At 36.7% G+C, this 23,461-nt stretch overlaps 1 protein-coding gene across 1 annotated transcript; it reads left to right on the top strand.

Annotated features, from left to right (window-relative positions):
- Positions 1 to 6,185: 6,185 nt before the first annotated feature.
- Positions 6,186 to 7,148, top strand: LOC131155548 (probable galacturonosyltransferase-like 4). The gene has a single exon (XM_058108769.1). It carries the CDS (start codon positions 6,303 to 6,305, stop codon positions 7,146 to 7,148), a length of 846 nt encoding a protein of 281 aa, XP_057964752.1. The 5' UTR covers positions 6,186 to 6,302.
- Positions 7,149 to 23,461: the final 16,313 nt, after the last annotated feature.

Below are 23,461 nucleotides of genomic sequence, written 5' to 3' on the forward strand. Positions count from 1 at the left end.
CCTTTTTTGAGAAGCCAACAAAGCATTAACAAAAAAACTTTTTCAAGATATGTGCCCCGCAAAGAGGGACACCCAACACAATGCTCAAAACATAAACATTGTAGAGCTTTTTCTCAGCTTTCTCCAAAATTTTGAATCATCTCGATTGGAGTTCGAATGAAAAAATTATGCGTGAATTACGAACTGATACCGATTTTAACTTCTGATAATTTTCTTGCAATAAAAAATATCAAAAATTCATAAATTACTCAATAAAATCCAAATATTATAAATAGGACACCGTATTAAAATATAAAGAGTAATTAGGTATTTAATTAAAAATATACACCCCAATGCATAAATTAAACCACTTAATTACGCAGTTTAAGCGCGTAATTACACCCCCCAACTAACATTTTTGTGTTTTGTGGGGTCAATCTCTCATTTCTTGGAGGTCCAAGAAACAAACTGTCGTATCCCAGTCCTTTGCCGAGGCTGAATACCAGGCTATGACTTCCATATCTACTAAACTCACTTGGCTACGACAATTGTTGGCTGATCTTGCCATCCCTCACCCTCAAGCAACTGAGTTATTTTGTGACAATCAAGTCGCATTGCATTTTGCATCTAAACTGGTGTTTCACGAAATGACAAAACACATTGAAGTGGATTGTCATCTTCTAAGGGACAAGATACAAAAAGGCACACTTCGGACTACTCATGTTACTACACAATTGTAGCTTGCCTATATGTTTACCAAGTCATTGCCCTCTCATTTATTCTACTCACATATCTCCAAGATGGGAGTAGCTAACGTCTACTCTTCATCGTGCCCCCGAGGGGGGTATTAGAGCAGTCCAACATCAGCTTATCTCCTGCAAATGCAGCAACACGTGGCATCCTCAAAGATGCTGATATGTTGGCAGATCCTATATCAGATGGACAAACCTCATATGTAGTGATCCAAAAAAAATATAAAAATAAATAAATAATAAAAATTAAATTAAATTAAATTAAATTAATTAATTATTATTAATTAAAATAATATAATATAATATATTAATATATTAATATAATCTAATATAATATTATATATATAACCTCCTGAAGTAAATTTGAGATTTGAATCTCTCTCTTCCTTCATTTCTCTCTCCTCGCGTTCCCTCTCTCTCTCTTCTCATTTTCTTGGTGAATTATTGGCCAATTGAAGAACGAAAAATACCACTAAATTCCATTTTAATTAGAGTGGATTCGTGATTAGCGGGTCGTAGGCACCACTCCTGGGATAAGGTAAACTCTTTCTCTCCTCAATTTCTCTTAAATCTTCAGCCAAATTGACGATCAGACACCACTACACGGTCCTAACTTCAATCCTCATCATTTTAATTGGAAACAATTTTTTATTTGGGGATCCTATGCACCACTCCAAAGTTAAGGTAAGGAGTACAAATTATATCAGTTATTTTAGAAATTCACCCAGTTAAATCATGGTATATAATTACTGGAATATTGTATATTATTTTTTGAGTAATATTATGGGTATGAAAATTATGGTTTATTTATTAAATTGTAGTATTTGATTATATTAGATTTTTAGAGATATTCCTGAGATTAAACCAAACTGCAGGATTGGATTATATTAAATTTTTGGAAATATTCCTGGGATTAAATTAAACTTCAGGATTTGATTATATTAGATTTTTGGAAATATTCCTGAGATTAAATTAAATTGCACGATTTGATTATATTAGATTTTTGAAAATATTCCTGAGATTAAATGAAACTGCGGGGATTTGATTAAATCGAACTTTTGGGGAATATTTTGGAATTAAGTTAAATTGTAGGGATTTGATTAAATTAGATTTCTAAGAATATTTTGGAATTAGATTAAACCTTGGGGATTTAATCATATTGGTATTTTTTTAATATGTTAGAAATTAAATTTAAATATGGAAAGTGAATCATACCCGCGTTTTTAGAATTTAACCGGTTAATGGGAGCGTATGAGTGATAATAATTATTCCGGGATTTAACTGACTAAGCTAAAATATATGAATACAAGGATTTGTGCAAATACCACAGACACTGCCTTAGGATCCCTGCAGGTATTTCTCCAGGAATCAGGTAAGGGGAATACATTATGTCAGCTTTTTTAAAAAAAATTTGAACCGATTAAATTTGAGTATATTATATGTATATGTCGTATTTGAATTTCTGTATGATTTAGGCATATGGAATGGTTGTTTTTTAGCGTTATACATATTTGGAAATAACCAAGAGGCCATGTGCCTCCATTTTAGGAAAAATTTCATGTTTAAAATTAAATAGAATTTTCAAAAAACAATCGTACCAAATTTTAGAAATATGCACTTTTCCCAGCGGATTACTTAAATGAAAATTTTAACGCATAAACGTGTGGTATGAGATCAATTAACAAAAAATTTTATATGAATTTGGTGAACTTGTTATGGTATGATATTGTGAGTATGTGGTATAATACTAGTTTATGGATATATGTATATAGTGAGATTACTGTGAAATTTTAAAATGACAGGTTTGATATGGATATGGAGATATGACAGTTTAATTCCATTAGTCTAAGTTAGAATTTGAGTTAGATTGAAAAATATGAAGTCGTGATGCTCAGTATAGAAACTCTGTGTGAAGTCTATACTAATGTTGAAGGTCTATGTGGCATATAAATTGAAGTAGTAATGCTCAGTATACAAACTCTGTGTGAAGTCTATACTAATGTCGAATGCCTATGTTGTGTATAAATTGGTGTGGTGATGCTCAGTATGGAAACTCTGTGTGAAGTCTATACTGATACCGAAGACCTGTGTGGTGAATAAATTGAAGTATCGATGCTCAGTATAAAAACTTTGTGTGAAGTCTATATTGATGTCGAAGGCCTGTGTGGCGAATAAATTGAAGTGATGATGCTCAATATAGAAACTCTGTGTGAAGTCTATACTGATGCCAAAAGATTGTGTGGCATATAAATTGAAGGAGAAGGTCTGTGTGGCATATACAAGTGCTATATAGAAGTGTAAATTTAATTATCTGTAATGTGTTATAAAACCTACGTTAGTAGATGTAATTGAACTACATTATATTGTTTGTGATATATCGTAAACCTTACATTAGTAGATTTATTATAAACTGTTTTACCTTGTGTGCGATATGTCATAAAACTTATGTTAGTAGACTTATCTAACTGCATTATATTGATTATATCGATGTTGAGTATATTTAGGGGTAATCTAAGAGACATATATAAATAATTGTCACAATAGAACTTATTTGTTACGCACTAATAATAATATATTTCTTCTTACTGAGAGGTGTCTCACCCCGTCCCAAATATTAACTTTTCAGGTCTTTCAAGAAGTCGAGCCTAGGAACTCCAAGGTGGGATTTAAACCATCACACCAAGGGTGAGTGTGGACAAGATACTGTATGGTTTTTGTTAGATGTTTTTGGATATTTGGGGTGGTCATATGTATTATTTTGGGACTGGTAGATGTCCTAGTTGGTACTCTGGTAGGTATGCTATTAGGAAAAATATTTGCTTCCGTTGTTTGTTTAATTATGCTATGGACAGTGATACCTCGAACCCCACTGGGTTCTTTATGATATAACAATCATGATATCAGAGCATTTATTTGATGGTGTCGTTAATCATGTTATTTGGTTTTTTAAAATTTTCGGGTTGTTACATCATATGATAATTGTTCAAAAAATTTACTAAATAGTCCCATTCCTAGCTGAGGTGTCTTTGTGCCATTATGAAAATTTATAGGTTGTTAAGCTAGCTGTATAGCGTTAGAATATTCTTTGGTTAGTTAAGATTTGTCTTTTTTTTCATCATTCTTGTATAAAGTTGCAGCATCATGTAAAACATTCAATGCAATACAATCAATGATATAGCATTCCCAGCAATTCTTCTCTGTTCTCTTTTGTGCTTCTTCCCCCGTTATTCTTTCATTAAAAGCATGTCTTCTTTATAATTGCATGTAAGTCGCAAGGAATTATCATGTTTTGCTCACTAGAGTCTTGAACAATCAATAAGTTACATGAAAGGGTGATTTATTCTAAAAAATAAAAATAAAACTACTCAATCACAATCTCATGATTTTCTTACTGATCATTTGGCTAAAATTTTCTAACCTACCTCCTATCCACTTAAATTTTTTTCTCTACAATTTTTCAATACATATATATTTAAATTTGAGGTCTCCAATATAATTACATACCATGTGCGAACAGAATTAATGTTTAATGTGAATTGAAGGACGATTGAAAATATAGATCAAATACAAAATTTTAAACAAGAAAAACATTTCTCTTGAAGTATTTTTATCATTACAGAAGTATGATTTATGTTGGCTAAATCAAGGACTTGCCTAGGGGTGAGCATAATTCAGTGAAAACTGAATTAATAAGCCGAAATTGGTCGGTTCGGTTTAGGTAAAAAACTTGGTTCGGTTGGTTCGATTGGGATTTTACAAAAATTTGGTTAATCGGTTTCGGTTCGGTTAACAACAAAAAATAATTCGGTTAACCGATTAACCGAATTATTAATTAATTAAATTTTAAGTATAAATTATGAATATAATTGTTTTTTATTATGAACATGGATATACCTTGTGGAAGTTAATGTTGTCGTTGAAGGGGATGACGACGCCGAGCTTGGTGCGGCTGCAGAGGAAAGTGATGGTGTTCCGGCAGATGGGGAGGAGGATGAGGGTCATGTTGAACTTGAGAGTCTCAACGGCGCCCTTGGTGGTGGACCGGTGGTGACGCATAAGCCCATGACGTCAAACACCGCCCAATGCTTGTACTGGATGAACTTCCAGGTAAAGAGGGTGGTGCAGACGACGAGCCACAACAGGATCACCCACACGCGCTTCCAGTTGTCCTCCACGAACTACTGGAGGTTGTGGTAGCCTTGCCGGAGCAGGTTGGGTACTTGGGTTCCGTGGTGGGCACCAGCTTCTAACTAGCTGACTCAGTACTCGACTGTTCGTTACCAGGTTTGCCGACCGCCCCAGCGCTTGCAGGCTTGCAGCAACAGCATCTCCATACAACTATTCAATACCATTGCACCAGAAAAATAAATAAATAAATAAATATTATTGCACCTCAAAATAAATATGCCTATGTGATAGAGTAAATGCATTGACACAACTATTAAAATAAATTAGTTATGAAATTTTTATTTAATGTATAATTGAATAAATACGGTTAAAATTGGTTAAAATTGGTTAACCGAATTACCCGAATTGTAATTCGGTCGGATTCGGTTGGGTGTGATTCAGTAGTTCGATCGGTTCGGTTAACAACATTATTTAACTAGAATTTTTCGGTTAATTCGACTAATTACCCGAATTTGGTCAAACCGACCGTTTGCTCACCCCTAGACTTGCCACTTCAAGTAGATCTCATCTTCCCCCAAAGATTAACCTAATAAAAATTTATGTTCGGATGTATTTCAGACATACACTAGAATATATTATGTTTACCTAGGTAGACTAAGTTATGTTTGCCTATATCTATATATACGTATATATAATATGTCACTCCATTCCATTGTTAAATAATTAAAATAATAAAAAACTAATTATTATTAACTTTAATATCTTAAATTATTAGTAAGATAGCTTTTTGTTAATAAAATTGATGTTAAGTATACATCCTCCAACTTGTTTCTTTTATAATTTTAATATCTAAACTAGACACATAAAAGTAAAATTTATGTGCACGCAGAATTCAACTTTAGATATAGTGCGATTTGTGATCGAATTTAAAAATTACGTAATGCATTTAATTAATTTTACTTATTTCTTAAAATAAATAAAGAAATAAATAAATGTACTGCATGCAGTAGTCGTAAATGTGATAATGGATCAAAATGGGTAGCATCCGAGGTTTCTTCTCTTCCTCACAATACCACCAACCTCTCTCCTATCCTTTTTTATCACAATCTCCTAAACCTTCGCTCAACCTGCAGCCTCCAATGGCTGCCACTACTCTCATTCTCTCTTCTCTCTCTCCCTCTGCTCCTCTAATTCTTCCCCATTTCCATAGCCAAAGGGCCAGCAGAGGAGATGGTCCCTTGGACCCCACCACCATTCCTCTCCATCCCTCTCCTCCTCCTCCTCCTCCACCGCTTCGCCCCCGCCATTGCCACCGGTGGTGGCGGAATCCACCTCAGTGTTGTCCGGAAGCCGTCCTCAGATGTCCCAGCCTTCCGGGAGGCCCCGGAGTTCCGCAACGGGGAGCCGTGCGGCCCACCGGACTCCGACCCCATCCACATTGCCATGACCCTCGACGCCAACTACCTCCGGGGGACGATGGCGGCGGTGCTCTCCATCCTGCAGCACTCGACGTGCCCGGAGAACGTGGTCTTCCACTTCCTGTGGGCCCGATTCAACCCGGAGGTTTTCTCCAGCATCAACTCCACCTTCCCCTACCTCAACTTCCGGGTCTACCGGTTCGACTCGGCCCGGGTCAGGGGCAAGATATCGAAGTCGATCCGGCAGGCGTTGGACCAGCCGCTGAACTACGCACGGATCTACCTGGCGGACATAATCCCGGTGGAGGTGCAGCGGGTGATATACCTGGATTCGGATCTAGTGGTGGTGGACGACGTGGGGAAGCTGTGGGAGGCGGAGATGGGTGGGAAGGTGGTGGCAGCGCCGGAGTACTGCCACGCGAACTTCACGGAGTACTTCACATCGGCGTTCTGGGGGGACTCGGGGCTGGCGGGGACTTTCGAGGGGCGGCGGCCGTGCTACTTCAACACGGGAGTGATGGTGATGGACGTGAACAAGTGGAGGAGGGGGAGTTACACGGAGAAGGTGGAGGAGTGGATGGGGGTGCAGAAGCAGAAGAGGATATATCAGCTGGGGTCGCTGCCGCCATTCCTTCTGGTGTTAGCCGGAGACATAACGGCGGTGGATCACCGGTGGAACCAGCACGGGCTGGGGGGAGATAACATCGAGGGGAAGTGCAGGAGCCTTCACCCGGGGCCCATCAGCTTGCTGCATTGGAGTGGGAAGGGGAAGCCATGGCTGCGATTGGATTCCAGGAAGCCCTGCGCGGTGGACCACCTGTGGGCCCCATACGATCTTTACCGCTCCGCCAAGCACTCTCTTGATGAATGATCGACGGTGTCGATCGATCCATCATTGATTTGGACATCCAAGCTAGAAGATGATGGAGTGATCATTAAGAGACAACGTAATGCATGCATGGATGACTGACACGAGGTGACAACGAGTACGTGAAAATTAATACTAAACACTTCATAACAAGTTTATTTATTTATTTCAAAGGATGGTTTCCTTGAGTAATTAAAACAGAAAAGGATAATTAACTAACTTTAATTAATTAGAGAACTCGTGTGATGATCCCCCATTAGACTTTATTCAATTTTTTTTTTTTTTATAATTCTGGGACTTGAGCCACCATCGCGCTACTCTAGATACTACGGTGAGACACGAAATCAGGGGTGAAAGTTGTCCGTCTATTGACAAACTCCTATAATTCACTGGGATAAACTCTCAAAAGGGAATCGCTTCGTTAGACAATTATTTAAATTGTTAGATTTTAAAAACAGTTTCAAATTAGAAAGAACTTCTGAAAAGCATGTAATGAAAAGAAAAGAGTTTGATTTGTTAAAATATTTTTGGCTCAGTAAAAAAGAAAGTGTCATAAAGATATATAAAAGTTATTCACTCTACCTGTATTTGGTAAAAAGATATAGGGTGCTTAAAAATATTTAAAATAATTCAAATGTCATTCTAAGAAGTATAATTAATGTATGCATAAATAATTTCATAACATGAAAAAAAAAAAATGTTTGTAGAGCAAAATGTATGATATAATCATCATTAAAAAAAAAAAAAGTTTAGTTTAATTTTTTGAAAACTCAAAATCTGTTGCCTTCAATTTTTATTTTTTTTAAAAAAACATTAAGATATAGCTTTTAAATTTTTTTATAAAAAAATAGTTTACCAAAAGTGTTGTATATATACCTGCTAATTTTACTTTTTGAGAGAAAAAATCATCAAAAAATAAAATAAAAAGGGAAAAAAAAAATAAGAAACGAAAAACTCTGTTCTTCCCAGCTCTTATGTTGGTTTTGGAAGCAATGTAATTAGAGTAAGCATGACATGTCAATTTGATACATATATAGGAATGAAAACAGAATCAAATTTAACTCTTAATCTCTTCATGCTTCCGATTTAAATTTTAATTTCATTCCTTTCCTACTGCACACACACAGATTTAAATTTTAATTTCATTCCTTTCCTACTGCACACACACACTGATTTATAATTGTAGCTATACAGTAGAGAGACAGTGCCAAATGTGGGTGATGGTTCATTTCTGCAGGCTTCGATTTTAAAATTTTTCTTCTTCCAGGAAGTTGGTGTGGCCTGCAAACCCAAACAAGCACAAGTGAATGCCACTCCACAAATTCAGCTGGGTCTGAATATGGACACTTCCCTTGCTTGTGCTGATGCAAGCATGGCAAGATGAAAGTTCAAAAAAGGGTACCCATCAAACAAAGAGATCACACTACTCCATGATCTGCAGAACTTCCCCCCTTCAAACTTGTTTTAATTTGTTTTCCCCTTCTTTAACTTGTGTAGAAAAAAAAAAAAAAATGCAGGATTCAATCCTTTCTTTTAATGTTTTGCTTTTCAATTCTGTTGTTATGTCTCAGAGATGGCATGGACATGCATGCCCGTTTGTGAAATAACCATCTGCAAGCATGACTGCACCATTTTTGCTTTTATTTCCTTTGGCATATATTAGCTTTCTCATCAACATCAGTCATAGCTAGGAATGTGTTGAGGTTGAATAAATTTTATCTCATGCAATATTACAACTAATGCTATTGAATATATAAAAACTAAAGTAATGCAAAAACTAATAATAAAAAACAACAATAAAGAACAATATAAGAATTTAACGAGATTTGGTACAAAATTACTGATGGGTGGAGAGGAACACTCAGTCACTGGATGTGACTGAAACTCAGTGAGGATAAATACCAAACAAGTATATTTCAATCTGAAAAATAATACAGAGGAATTCAAACAACAAAATCTCTCGCTCACTCACTGGCTTTCAACTCTCAACACACCACACTTACAATGCACATACACTCACCTATTTATAGCAATTACAGAAACCAAATAATCAACAATGGTGGGAATTTAAACTTCAACGATTGTGGCTGGTTTGGTAAGGTTGGTGGCCAAATCTTGCTTAACTTCAATGGAGGTGGGTTGCCGGTTGATGAAGCTGCTGCAGTCAAATTTTTGCTGCCACCGTCCCACTGTTCTCAAGTTTAATCTTCAACAATTACCTACGTCCTTAGGCGCCGATAATCAATCCACTACTTTCAGACAAAGTTAACTTTGAGGTGTGTTTTACAAATAGAGAGGCGGGCTCTTTATATAGCTTCAACCTCAAGTACAAAAAACATTTCCCACCAATGTGGGACAAATAAAAAACTTCAAAACAACTTTCCCACCAATGTGGGATAAACAAAAACCAACAAATTTCCATATTGACAATAAATTCAACAAATTTTTTAGTCACCAATATTTTTTGGAGTTCCACATCATTGGTGTTTTCCAAAAATAATCAGACTTTGAGGATATTGATCAAGTCCAAATAATGTTTGAACTTGATTGTTGTCATAATCTTAGTCAATATATCTGCGAGATTTTCAGCTGTAATAATCTTCTAAAGGAGCATTATGCCTTCATCAATTATATCTCATGTAAAGTGAAACCGAACGTCAATGTGCTTCGTTCGTGCATGATAGACTTGATTCTTTGTCAAATGAATAGCACTCTAACTATCATAAAATACAACAATGTGCTTTTGAATAACTCCCAAATTTTCAAGTAAACCCTGCAACCAAAAAACTTCCTTAATAGCCTCTGAAGTTGTCATGTACTCTGCTTCTGTTATAGACAAAACAATGGTAGACTGTAAGGTAGACCTCCAACTTAGTGGACCATTAGCAAATGTAAAAAAATATCCAGTAGTCGATCAACATTTATTCAGATCACCTGCAAAATCAAAATCCACATATCCAACAACATGTTGATCAATAGTATTATTTTTCTTAAATACTATACCAACATCAATAGTACTCATAATATATCGTAAAATCCATTTCACAGCTTATCAATATCCTTTACCTGGATCATACATATACCTGCTCATCATACTAACACCTTGTGAAATATCAGGTCTTGTACAAACAATTGCATGCATCAGACTACCAACAACACTTGCATAAGGAATCTGTGAAATATATTTATGTTCCTCGTCTGATTTAGGAGATTATGTTGTACTAAGTTTGAAGTGAGGAGTAAGAGGAGTGCTGATTGGTTTTGACTGCTCAAACATGCCAAAACTTTGAACTACCTTGCTCAAATATTGTTTTTGAGTCAAATTAACTTTTCCTCTCATTCTGTCTCTACATATCTCCATGTCAAGTATCTTCTTTGTTTCACCAAGATCTTTCATCTCAAACTCTTGATTTAAGTGACTTTTCAGTTTGTTGATTTCTTCCATGTTCTTTGAAGTTATCAACATATCATCAACATATAAGAGTGAATATATAAAAGATCAATTTTATAGTCTCTGAAAATAAACACAATGATCATGTTTATTTCTAATGTACTTGTGACCCATCATAAACTAATGAAATCATTTGTACCACTGTCTTAGAGACTGTTTTAAACCATACAACGATTTACTCAGTTTACATACCCAATTTTCTTTTCCAGCAACCTAAAATCCATCTGGCTGAGTCATATAGATTTTCTCTTCCAAATCATTATGTAAAAATGCAGTTTTTACATTAAGCTTAACTAGTTCAAGATCAAATTGTGCTACCAAAGCCAACAAAATTCGAATGAAAAAATGTTTAACAACTAGAGAATATACGTCATTATAATCAATACCTTCCTTCTGTGCGTAGTCCTTAACTACCAATCTAACTTTAAAGCGAACACTATTTCCATCTGCAAATTCTTTTTTCTTTAGATAAATCCATTTTCAACCAACTGCTTTCTTACCCTTGGGCAGTTAGGCTACCTCCTAAGTCTGATTCTGATGAAGAGAGTGCATGTCTTCATTCATCGCTCTTTTCCACTTGTCTAATTCAGAGTTCCTCATTACTTCTTTGAAAGTGCAAGGAATATTATCATCTACAACTGGAAGTGCATAGGCTACCATATCAGTATACCTACATCGTGTAGTCTCATTTCTCACTGGGTTTTCCAAAATTGTCTCAACCTCCACCTGTTGTTGAGTACCACTGGTCTTTTCTTCAATTGGTAACTCCTTGCGTATTGTTTTCTTCATCATTGCAAGTTCATCAAAATTCACATCCCTACTTAAAATCATTTTCTTCATCTCCAAACACCAAATACGGTATCCTTTGACTCCTTCACTAATCCCCAAGAATACTGCTTTTTTTGAATCTTGGATCCAACTTAGATTCTTTAACATGATAATAAGTCATAATACCAAATACATGTAAAGAATCATAATCACTAACAGGCTTTCCAAACCATACCCCATAAGGTGTTTTCCCCCTATTGCAGATGATAGTAGACGGTTGGTGAGATGACATGTATATCTAACAACCTCAGCCCAAAACCTTTTTTCCAACCTAGCATTAGACAACATACATTGAACTTTCTCCAAGAAAGTCTGATTCATGCACTCTGCCACCTTGAGAGTATCTCAAGAAAACATAGGGTGTGGGTGGGCCTCATGCTCAAGATATTCTTAGAATGGTAAAATTAGGGAGCCTAGCTCTTCCATTCACACTAGTTTATCCTTTAAGAGGTGCCTCTCTAGGGGAAGGGATGAGGCTGAGAAGGGTTGAAAACCACCATACTTCTGAAGTGATGAGTGTTGTGTATTTATAAATAATTAAAGATTATATTGAATAATTACATATTAATTTCCTATTAATTAGAGGATAAATACAAAGAAAGTATACACATAATGTTTTCCTAAAATTAAGATAAAGAATCCTCAATATCCTCAACACCCCCCGGCAAGGTGAGTGTCCAATTGGAACGAACTTGAAGCTTGGATCGGAAGAAATCAAATAGAGGTCTAGACACACTTTTGGTGAAGGTGTCGACAACATGCAAATGAGAAGGCACATATTGGGTGTGAAGCTTGCTAGCGAGAACAAGTTCACGAAGAGAGTGATAGTCAAGCTCAACATGCTTGCACCGCTTGTGAGAAACGGGATTGGAACTCAAGAAGATTGCACTTTTGTTGGAACAAAGTAGAATAGGCCACTGTGAAAGAGGGACTTTGAGATCACGAAGGAGATGTGTGAGCCAAAGGATTTCGGCAGCAGTGAGAGCCAAGGCACGATAGTCAGATTCACAACTAGAGAGAGAAATAGTGGGTTGTTTCTTTGCACTCCAAGATACCAAATTGTCGCAAAAATAAATACAATAACCAGAGGTAAAGCAATGAGTTTCAAGGCATCCTGCCCAGTCTGCATTGGAGTAAGCAACTAAAGCACCAATAGCAGTAGAGGGATGAAAAGTGAGACCAAATGCAGTGTGGCCTTAATATAGCAAAGAATTTATTTGACAATGAAGAAATGGTCTTCAGTTGGAGCATGTAGGAATTGATTGGCAAAGTTGACAGCATGAGCAATATCGGGACGAGTGATAGTCATGTATTGAAGAGCACCAACGAGAGATCTGTAAAGCGTGGGATCCGAAATTAGAAGACCATAATCAAATAGGTGCTGGGAAACAACCATTAGGGTGTGAACTGGTTTTCTGTCAAGTAACTGAGCTCGCGTGAGAATATTTCGTGCATATTTCAGTTGACTTATAGGAAGACCATCAGTGGTGGATGTAGCTTCAAGACCAAGGAAGTAACTAAGAGAACCCAAGTCCTTAGTAGCAAACTCAGAATTGAGCTTGCGAGTAAAGCTATCAAGAAGAGAGAAGTTGTTGCCTGTAATAATGATGTCATCAACATAGAGAAGCAAATAGATTATGTTAGACTGCTTATGAAAAACAAAGAGTGATGTGTCTGCATGACTACAATAAAAACCAAGGAAAGTGAGAAAAGAGTTGAAACGTTGAAACCAAGCACGAGGGGCTTGCTTTAGGCCATAGAGAGTTTTCTTCAATTGACAAACATGATTGGGGAAGCGAGGGTCAATATACCTAGGAGGTTGTTCGATATAAACATGTTCAGTGAGATGGCCGTTAAGAAACACATTTTTGACATCAAGTTGGCGAAAAGGTCATTTGTTTGTCACAGCAAGAGAGAGAACGACACGGACAATTGTAGCCTTGATAACAGGACTAAAGGTGTTAGTGTAGTTAAGACCAGGTACTTGTGTGTAACCCTTAGTAACAAGACGGGATTTAAGATGCTCGATAGATCCATCAGGTAAGTATTTGATCCAAAACACCCATTTGGAACCCACAATATTGGTGTTAGTGGGTCAAGGAACCAAATTCTAGGTATGGTTATTTTTCAGGATTTGAACTTGTTCTTCCATGGCGGCAAGCCAAGCAAGATTCTTAGTAGAGAATTTGAAGCCTTTTGGCTCAGTGGATGCAAGAAGAGCATAAAAAAGTCCAGAGGATTTCACAAGGTTGAGATGCATCAGGTGACGAGTCTTAAAAATGCCAGCTTTGGCTCAGGTGAGCATAGGATGGGAGCCCAAAGGGGGCAGTTGCAGTAGGAGTGCTGACAATGATAGGAAACTCAGTGTTAGGCTTAGGAGAAACCGATTAGAGTTTTGAATGTGGTAGAGATGGACCTACATGAGAATTAGCTACCTACAAAGACTCATCCATTGAATTAGAACAAATAATACACAAGGTGGATCCGAATTGAGGAATATGTCTCGAAGGTGGTGCAGGAGAATGTTGGGGCATGTCTGCATAGGGAAGACTGGATTCTAGAAATTTGGAGATGTGGAGGGAGGATATGGGTTGAGCTTGGGGAAGTATGTTGGAAGGGAAAGTAGTTTTCATCAAATTGGGCATGTTGAGTGATACAAAGTCTAGAGGTGGTGGGGTCAAGACAATGAAAACATTTGTAAAAGGAACTGTACTTAACCCATAAAAATGCAAGGGATAGTACGAGGGGAAAATTTGTTAGTCATGTAATCACATAAGCAAGGATAAACATGACAACCAAAGGGAGAAAAGTTTTCATATTAGAAGAGGAACCATACAAAAGCTCAAAAGGGGGACTTACCTCCGAGAAGCAGTGTGGGCAAACGATTGATGATGTAAGCTACAAATTAAAAGCATCAACCCATAAGTGAGTAGGTGTGTGAGAATGAAAAAGGAGAGTCAGTCCTATCTCAGTCACATAACAGTGTTTCCTTTTTGGCGCGACCGTTTTAGGCGAGTGTATATGAGCAAAAGAATTGATGATGAATGCCAAAGGTACGAAGGTGTGCTTTATAGCAATTGCTAGTGAATTTTGCACCACCATCACTTTGAAATATTTGATACGGGTAGAATGTTGATTTTCCACAAATTTTTGAAATTGAAAAAAAGTATTACAGAATTTATATTTTAATTTCAATGGGTAAAGCCAAGTGAAACGGGAAAATCATCAAAAAAAAAAAGACAGTATGCAAAATCTAAATTTGACTTTACAGGAGAAGGACCTCATATATCACAATGAATAAGATCTAATACTTTGTATGATCGATGTTCATTGTAAGTATAAGGCAATAAGTGATTCTTCGCATTTTGACATGTAGTACATAATAAAGGAGATGGCAATAAAGAGGTAAGATAAAGTTGTCCTTTTTTATTCAAAAGAGAAATAACAGAATGATTCACATCTCTAAGGCGAGCATGCCATAAATCATATGAAGTATAAAGAGATTTATTTTGAGGATAGAAGTAAAAGCGGAATTTCCGCGTCTAGCACATATAAGCCTCCATCTCGTTTACCGGTTACCACCACCCTTCCTGTTTGGTGATTTTGAACAATAAAAAAAGTATTAGTAAATGTATCGGATGATGGAAAATCACACGTTAATTTACTAATGGACAATAGATTTTTAGTGAGGTGAGGGACAATCAAAACATCTAACAGTTCAAAATCAAGGGAAGGGGACATATTACTAGTGTGGGTGATGGGTAGGGACACACCATTTCTAACAATAACACAATCCTTACCCATATAGGAAGTGGACTGATTCATGTTGGATTAAACTAGAGTCATGTGGGCCAGAGCTCTTGTATCTAAATACCAATCCAAGGCCTCATATTTGGAGATGGAACATGAAGAGGTGAGGGCTTCAACAAGTTGAGCTTTAGAGGCATGACCATGTCGATCATATCGTTTGCTGCATCGATCCGCATTGTGACCCTCCATATGGCACATTTGGAAACGCAAGGAATGTCATCCAGAGGAGAAGCACCCCTATCCTTGTCTGTAGCCGCCAGTTTGGGCTTGCTAAGTGCAAGAGAAATTGGACCTTGGGTTTGGCTTTGCAGGGTGACAATAGGTAGCAATGAATGTAGCAGTGGGCGAGGCAGCAGCTTCTAATGATTTCTAAAAGAGCTCAAAGCTCTCAACTTTGGGCATCAAGTCAGCAAACATAGGGTAATAAGTGAGAGTCATTTGTGCAGTGGAAAAACTAGAGAAGTCTGAGCCATGACGTCGAAGGAACCAGTGTACCTTGTCTATGTCATCAACAGGTCGTTTGATTGCATGAAGTTACGCACTAAGAGCCTTGAAGGCTCAAGCATACTCCAAAGTAGACCTGGTGCCGCATTTCATTAGCTGCAAGTCATCTTTGTGACAGATTTCATAGGCCTTGGAGCAATGGTTGAAGGTGTTCTCCAAGGTAACCCATACCTCGCATGAAATGGAGAGACCCACAACTTTAGCAATGGCCACCTCAGTGAGGGAGGGCAAGAGAAGGCTAAGGAGACGTTTATCTATATTTTTCCATGCCACATGTTTAATGTTTGGTGTTTGAGAATCTGCATGGTCAAAATAGCACTACAAAAATACTGGTTTTTAGTGACGAACATATTAGTGATGGATTCAATTTCATCACTAAAAGTGGATATTAGTGACGATTTTTAAGTACCGTCACAAATAGTGTAAGCATTAGTGACAGTTTTAGTAACTGTCACTAATACGACACTATTAGTGATGATTTTAGAACTATCACTAATAAATTCGTCTCTAAAAACAAGTTTTTCCGCTCAAACTATCGCGGGAAACCATTTTTCGCGCATAAATTATCCCAGGAAAATATTAGCAACGATTCTTGGGATATTAGTGATGAATTGAATCCGTTACTAAAAGTCACTTATTAGTGACGATTCAGTAACCGTCACTACTATTATTGTATTAACATATAAAAATAATTTAGTTAATAATATTAGTGACAGTTTGGAAAAATTCTTCACTAATAATAGGGTATTAGTGACGGTTTAGATTCATCAGTGATAGTCTTTTTATCTAAAAGAATATAAAAATAATTTAGTTAACAATATTAATGACAGTTTGAGAAAATTCATCACTAATAATGAGGTATTAGTGATGGTTTAGATACATCACTAATAGTTTTTTTATTTAAAAAATATAAAAATAATTTAGTTAACAATATTAGTGACGGTTTGGGAAAATTAGTCACTAATAATAAGGTATTAGTGACGGTTTAGATTCATCGATAATAGTCTTTTTATTTAAAAAAATATAAAAATAATTTAGTTAATAATAATAGTGACAGTTTGGGAAAATTTTTCACTAATAATACGGTATTAGTGATGGTAATAGTTTTTTTTTATTTAAAAAATATAAAAAATAACTTAGTTAACAAAATTAATGACAGTTTGGGAAAATTCGTCACTAATAATAGGGTATTAGTGACGGTTTAGATTCGCCACTAATAGTCTTTTTATTTAAAAAAATATAAAAATAATTCAGTTAACAATATTAATGACGGTTTGGGAAATTCACTAATAATAGGGTATTAGTGATGGGTTAGATTCATCACTAATACCCAAAAATCTATTTACCTGCTCGGGTTTCCCCCAATCTCTCTCATTTCCCTCCTTTCCCTGATTTATTTCCCTCCTCCGCTCCCAATCCTCCTTCTTTCCCTTCCTCCTTTCCCTGATATGTTTCCCTCCTCCCCTCTCCATCCTCCTCTCTCCATCGTAGCCCCAGCCCCTCACTATCGTCGTTTGTCGTAGCCCTTCGCCCATTGCCATTCATAGACTGTGGTAGCCCTTCACCCGTCGTCGTTCACAGGCTGTTATGGGCCCTCGCCCGTTGCCGTTCGCAGAGCTCTTCGCCTATAGCCGTCCTAGCCCCTCACCGTCGCAAGCTTTTGCCGCCAATTTTAGTGCCCAATGATTCCCACAAGGTTCTGATTCCTATTTAGCCTCATTCCTCTCTTTTCCTCTATGCTGCACAGGCTCTAGAAGTAAAAAAAATTCACGCAGTGGAAATAATTTAAACAACCTCAAACAAAATATCAGAGTTCTATATTTACATCTGCAAAGCCATAAAATATAATTTCATCCTTCATATTTGACTCACTCGAAAAATAAGCAGCTCGGAAGCTATCCCAAGTATAAGAGTTATGTCGTGTAATATTTAGCCAAAGGGCTAGATCGTCTCCTCAGGGAATGCGTTTTAATCTCAAATTTTACGTTCGTCCAATCGAAAATAAAAATGTACTGAACTCAGTTCAAATTCAGGATTTTCAAGGTTGTTTTAATTTTACTTTTGACAAATTAAATAACACGCGAATTAAAACTCCAAACCTAGCATGCACTGAAATTGAGAGCAGAAACGAAAACTCTAATCTACTTATGGAAACACTGAAACACGTGTTAATAAAATATGGCAACCTAGAACATGGAATCAAATATGCGCAATGGAAACTCAATTAAACACTCACGCGCGCAAGAAAAACCGAACCTTTAACAAAACTACGAAATTGAAGTAAGCACCATAATTTAAAAGCAAACACGAATTAAAGCAGAATTTAAATTAAGCGAAGCTAAATAAAGCAACCAATTTAAATGCTTAGACCTAATACTAACTTTAACTACGAACAAGATAAGTAAATAATAAAAAAAAAAAAATCAAACTTCAATAAAAAAAATTAATATCCCTTAACAATTATTCAAATTCTAAACTTCCAATAAACTATAACAAAGATAAAGAAATATTATTTCATTGAAATTAAGAAAAACAGAAAAGAAAGAAAAGGAGAGAGAGAGAGAGAGAGAGAGAGAGAGAGAGAGAGGAGAGAGAGAGAGAAACAGAGCCATGGGAGCTGCTGGGAATTGGCCGAGAGGCTGGTTGCTGTGTACTGGTCGAGAGGGCTAGTGGTGGCCTCGGATTGGTGCTGGCATGGCTGGCCGGAGCAGCTGGCAGCATTGCTGCTGTGGGAGGCCCGAGTGACTGCTGGAATAGGGGTCTAGAGGGCTGCTGGACTGTGGTTGTTGCTCGAGTGTGTGCACGGCAGCAAGGGGCAAAGGTGGCTGTCTGTGGATGTAGCTTGCTGGACTGGTATGGAGAAGAAGAGCTGCAAAGGCTATTGTTGAGGGGAAGGTTGGAGGTTGCTGGCCGGAGTTGCAGTGATTGGCAGAGAAACAAAGGAAGAGAGAAAATAGAATTGAGAAAGGAAGATAGGGAAGAGGATGAAAGAAAACAAGAGAGAGAGCAAGGAGAGGATAAGAAGGAAGAGGAAAGAGACAAGAGAAAGAGAAAGGGAAGAGATAGAAGGGAAGAAGGGGGAGCCCTCGGGCTGCCTGCGGGAAAGAAGAAGAAGAGGAAAATATAAAGGGAAGGGGGATGTGCTGCCTTAGGATCCATGAAGCCACGACCCGACTTGTCCAACCCAACCCGGCCATGCATGGCCGGGTCACATCAAACATCATTATATATGTATTTTTTTTTCTTTTTTTGTTTTTCGTGTTCACAGCCAAATTTGACCTTTTTGGAGCCCGTTTCTCACAAAACTCAAAACACAAAAGTTGTAGATAATCCTTTCCTCTTTCTCTAGAAATTTTAATTGTCTCAATCGGAACTCGTACGGAAAAGTTATATATGAAATACAAACAGGTGTCGGTTTTGGTTTTCGAAAATTTTCTTGCGATAAAAAATTATCAAAAACTCGTAAATTGCACGATAAAACTCAAGAATGATAATTTCGGCACTTTATTAAAATATTGGACAAATTTGGACATTTAATTAAAAATATAAGTCGTAAGGACTAGATCAAAGTACCTAATTACGCAGTTTTGACGCGTAATCAATATTACAAAATCAAAATAAAATACATTAAACATAAGTCTAAATACATATCCAATACTAATAATTTCACAAAGTTTCACATGTACATACCTAACACAATCAATCCACACAGGATACATAACGTCCACACATGACTAGTTCTATAATGCCCTGAACCCTTAAACACGGTCTGGTGCGTTATACCTGATAAAATCTTGATAATCAATAAATCAATACATATGCAGCGGAAAACATAATCATAATTTCCATAAATAAAATACCAGAGTTTACTATTTCTATTTATAATCCAAATTATCCATTCATCCACCTATACTTCCATATATACACATTTCTCCAAAACATTTAGTATTCACAATCATTCCATTCTCACTAAACTTAAAACATAAAAACATAAAATATAAACTTTATACAACCCAGTAGTATTATTAAAAATATACCCTTTCTCTTTATATTCCTCAAAAATGCTATAAACCCTCGAGCTCTCTAAGCCCGACCTCGAGGATGTCCTGAAAAAGAAATAGTCATATTCGGGTGAAACACATCTCAGTAAGGGAAGAAACAATATATTAAAAATAGCGTGTGGCTAATATGAGATTATAAATATCATTTTAATAACATTTGCAAAACGTTATCATAAACACTGAAATCATTCTCTGAACCTAACCAAACACATGCAAAATATTTAACTCACATGATTACCCAAGGATAGGGGTGATTACTCGCCCATACAAGTAGCACCCCTCTGCTCTGATACTTAGGCAACCCTAGGGTTGCTTCTAAAGCATACTAGGGCACTCACCTTACTCAGTAAGCCCTCAAGTATTTGATTGATCTCATACTCACATAGTTCAAACAAAGATTTACCAGCGAAGACCCCAAGGATAGGGAAATCTACCCGCCCATACAAGTAGGTTCCCTCTGCCCTAATACGTTATACAGCTACTGCCACATTTGAAGTTATTAGTGCACTCGCCTTTCTCAGCAAGCCCTCAAGCAAAGAGTACACCTCGCCCAATCATAACATGTTCTATGAGCATAGATATTTCTAATATCATAATACATTATTCTTTCTACCATTATTCAACCATTCACATATGTTCATATTCATAGCTTAAACATTACATTGCATTTCACTTTAAGTGATTCTTTCCCATTTACATTGTTCACATTTCACATTTCATTCCATTGTCATTTCATTCCATTTTCATTTCATTCATTCGTACTACAACCGCTCTTTAGCTGTTATTAGTTAGTCCACATAGAAATGCGCTAGAATCTGCTAACACAGCTCCTTTTAGCTATCATCGGTTAGTCCACATAGAAATGTGTTAGAATCTGCTAACACAGCTCCTTTTAGCTATCATCGGTTAGTCCACATAGAAATGCTCTAGAATCTGCTAACACAGCTCCTTTTAGTTGTCATCAATTAGTCCACATAGAAATGTGCTAGAATCTGCTAACACGACTTTCAACTGTCATACATTTACGTGGTTGCATTAACATGCACAAGCAGTATAGTTCATTTTATATTTTATTCTTAATGCATTACTTACTTAGCCTACGTCTTATAGATATAACGTACATTTGCAGAGAACTTACATTTACTAATGCCACACAATTTAGCAATAAAATTCAAACGTATTCCTTGTAAAATGAGTCAACCCACATTTAGCATTTAAATACTAAAAATATCATTTCCATTTCTTACATAATTTCCCAGAAAATACCTTTCACTTTCATGAGCTCATTTTCACATATACATAGCTAAATAAGTGGTCATAGGCTCAGAAAACATAATTTACATGGTTGGCATTTTAAAACCTATACCAAAATATATACATAAATATAACATAATTTATTACCTTCAATTTCATAAAATCTGATTTAATATACAATTTCCCCTTACCTGACTTCTGAACTACATTGACAGGATCCCCGAACTGATACCCACGTCGTTCACTTGGACCCTAAATCAAAAGCCATGGTTTAACTAAATAAATCCCAACTGACTCAAATCTTAGGAAAATACTTATTTAATACTTCCTAGGCTCCAAATAAAAATATTCGTTAAGAAAATTCCCAAAATAACCCACTTACCCTGATTTTGGGATGTTTCCCAAACTTCTCAAACCAACGATAAGCTCCTGCAGCCCTACAAAGTATGATCCTACAAACCTCGTGGTGGTTCTGGATCGTCAAACCGGGTCAAATCTAGCCCAAAATCGAAGAGAGAAGGTTGGAGATCCATTTTTTATAGAGAGAGAGAGAGAGTGTGTGAAATTTTGAAGTTTCTCGCTGAAAATGAAAGAAACTCTATTTATAGGCAGGGCTTCGTCGACGAGACACGTGGGTTCGCCGACGAATTACTAAAGAGACTTCGTCGACAAGAAGATACATTCGTCGACGAAATTTAGAGTTTGAAATTACTCTCTCAGTATTCCTTCGTCGACGAGGAATGGGAGTTCGTCCACGATCTCTAAAAGGACACTTGTCAACAAAGATAGAACATTCGTCGACGAGACCTGCTATTCCATTCTCTAAAATCTTTCCTCTTTCCTTATTATCCATGAATCCATTTCATTTATTATACTTCCTACTTATTTTAAATAGTATATATTTTTGGGTCATTACAAGTCCACATAGGACTATCAAACATATAGCATACATGTCCACACAGGACTAGCATGTCCACATAGGACTGGTCCACACAGGACAAACTAACACACGGATTACAACACAAACCACCTTGTTCATGGTAAATAGGTAAACAGGCTCCTCATACCACTACCAATGTTTACCCCCAATATAAACACCCATGTGATGACCTCATCATACCACTGCCAATGTTATATGACGGTTATACCAAGTACAATATAACAACCTCTTCATACCACTGCCAACGCAATTACATGAACCACAACACAAATCAATAACAAATCCGACCATTCAAACACATCCACACAATTACCACAGTATACACAAACAACCAGCATTTTCAACCAGCCAAAATTTGCAACCTAACAATATTCGCAATCACAGTGATCCATCATTCCACAGTACTCACAACCATTTAATTAGCAAAGTTGGTTTCATGCCACACGATTTTTCGAATATAATATATAATCAAAAACCATATTTTCATTTCCTACATCATTCAGTATAATTTACCTAAATATATAAAATTTTATACCCAAAAAATTATCTAGTTAAAAATTAGTAAAAGTATGTTATAAAGTATTTCCTCTTACCTGCTCATCGGGATTCCTGCCTAAAACGAACAAAACGAGACCCTGTATTCCACAAATCCCAACTTTCTCAAATCTCAGAAAAATGCCTATTCAATACTTCCTACGCTCCAAATAACTATATTTATTAAGAAAATTCTAAAATAACTCACTTACCCTAGTTTTGGGATGTTTCCCAAACTTCTCAAATCAAAATTCTACTCCGCCTATGTGGTAGAGAATCTTCTCAGGAGTCTCGTGGTAGCTTCCGATCATCAAACATGGCTAAATCCTGGTCGGATTCGAAGAGAGAATGCAAAGGGGCCATTTTATAGAGAGTGAGAGAGAGAGAGAGAGAGAGAGAGAGAGAGAGAGAGAGAGAGAGAGAGAGAGAGAGAGAGAGTGTGTCTGAAATTTTCTCGCTGAAAAATGAAAGCAACTCTATTTATAGGCAGGGCCTCGTCGACGAGACACGTGGACTCATCGACGATCCCATGAAGAACACTTGTCGACAAGGCCTTGAACTCGTCGACAAGTTTCAAAATATCTCAAACCCTCTCAGTTAATCCTCATCGATGAGACATGCATACTCAGCAACAAGGCTTAGAAGATTTCTCGTCAACAAGAAAAACAAGTTTGTTGAAGAGCACCTTCTTATTACCCCTTTAAAATTTCTTTCCCCTTTCTTCTTTTCCCCTTTTACTTTTTTATTATTTTTCTTATTATTATTTTAAATAGTTAATTTTTTTTTCGGGCCATTACATTCTCCCCTCCTTAAAAGAATTTCATCCTTGAAATTCGTTAATCACCCATTTTCACAACTAAAAAGCTAATTAAGCACATTCATGAATTTCAAATAATCCAAACATATGCAACATCAAATCATGCAAAGTTGAACA

Source organism: Malania oleifera, chromosome 5 (genome assembly GCF_029873635.1).
Source record: "Malania oleifera isolate guangnan ecotype guangnan chromosome 5, ASM2987363v1, whole genome shotgun sequence".
NCBI lineage: Eukaryota > Viridiplantae > Streptophyta > Magnoliopsida > Santalales > Ximeniaceae > Malania > Malania oleifera.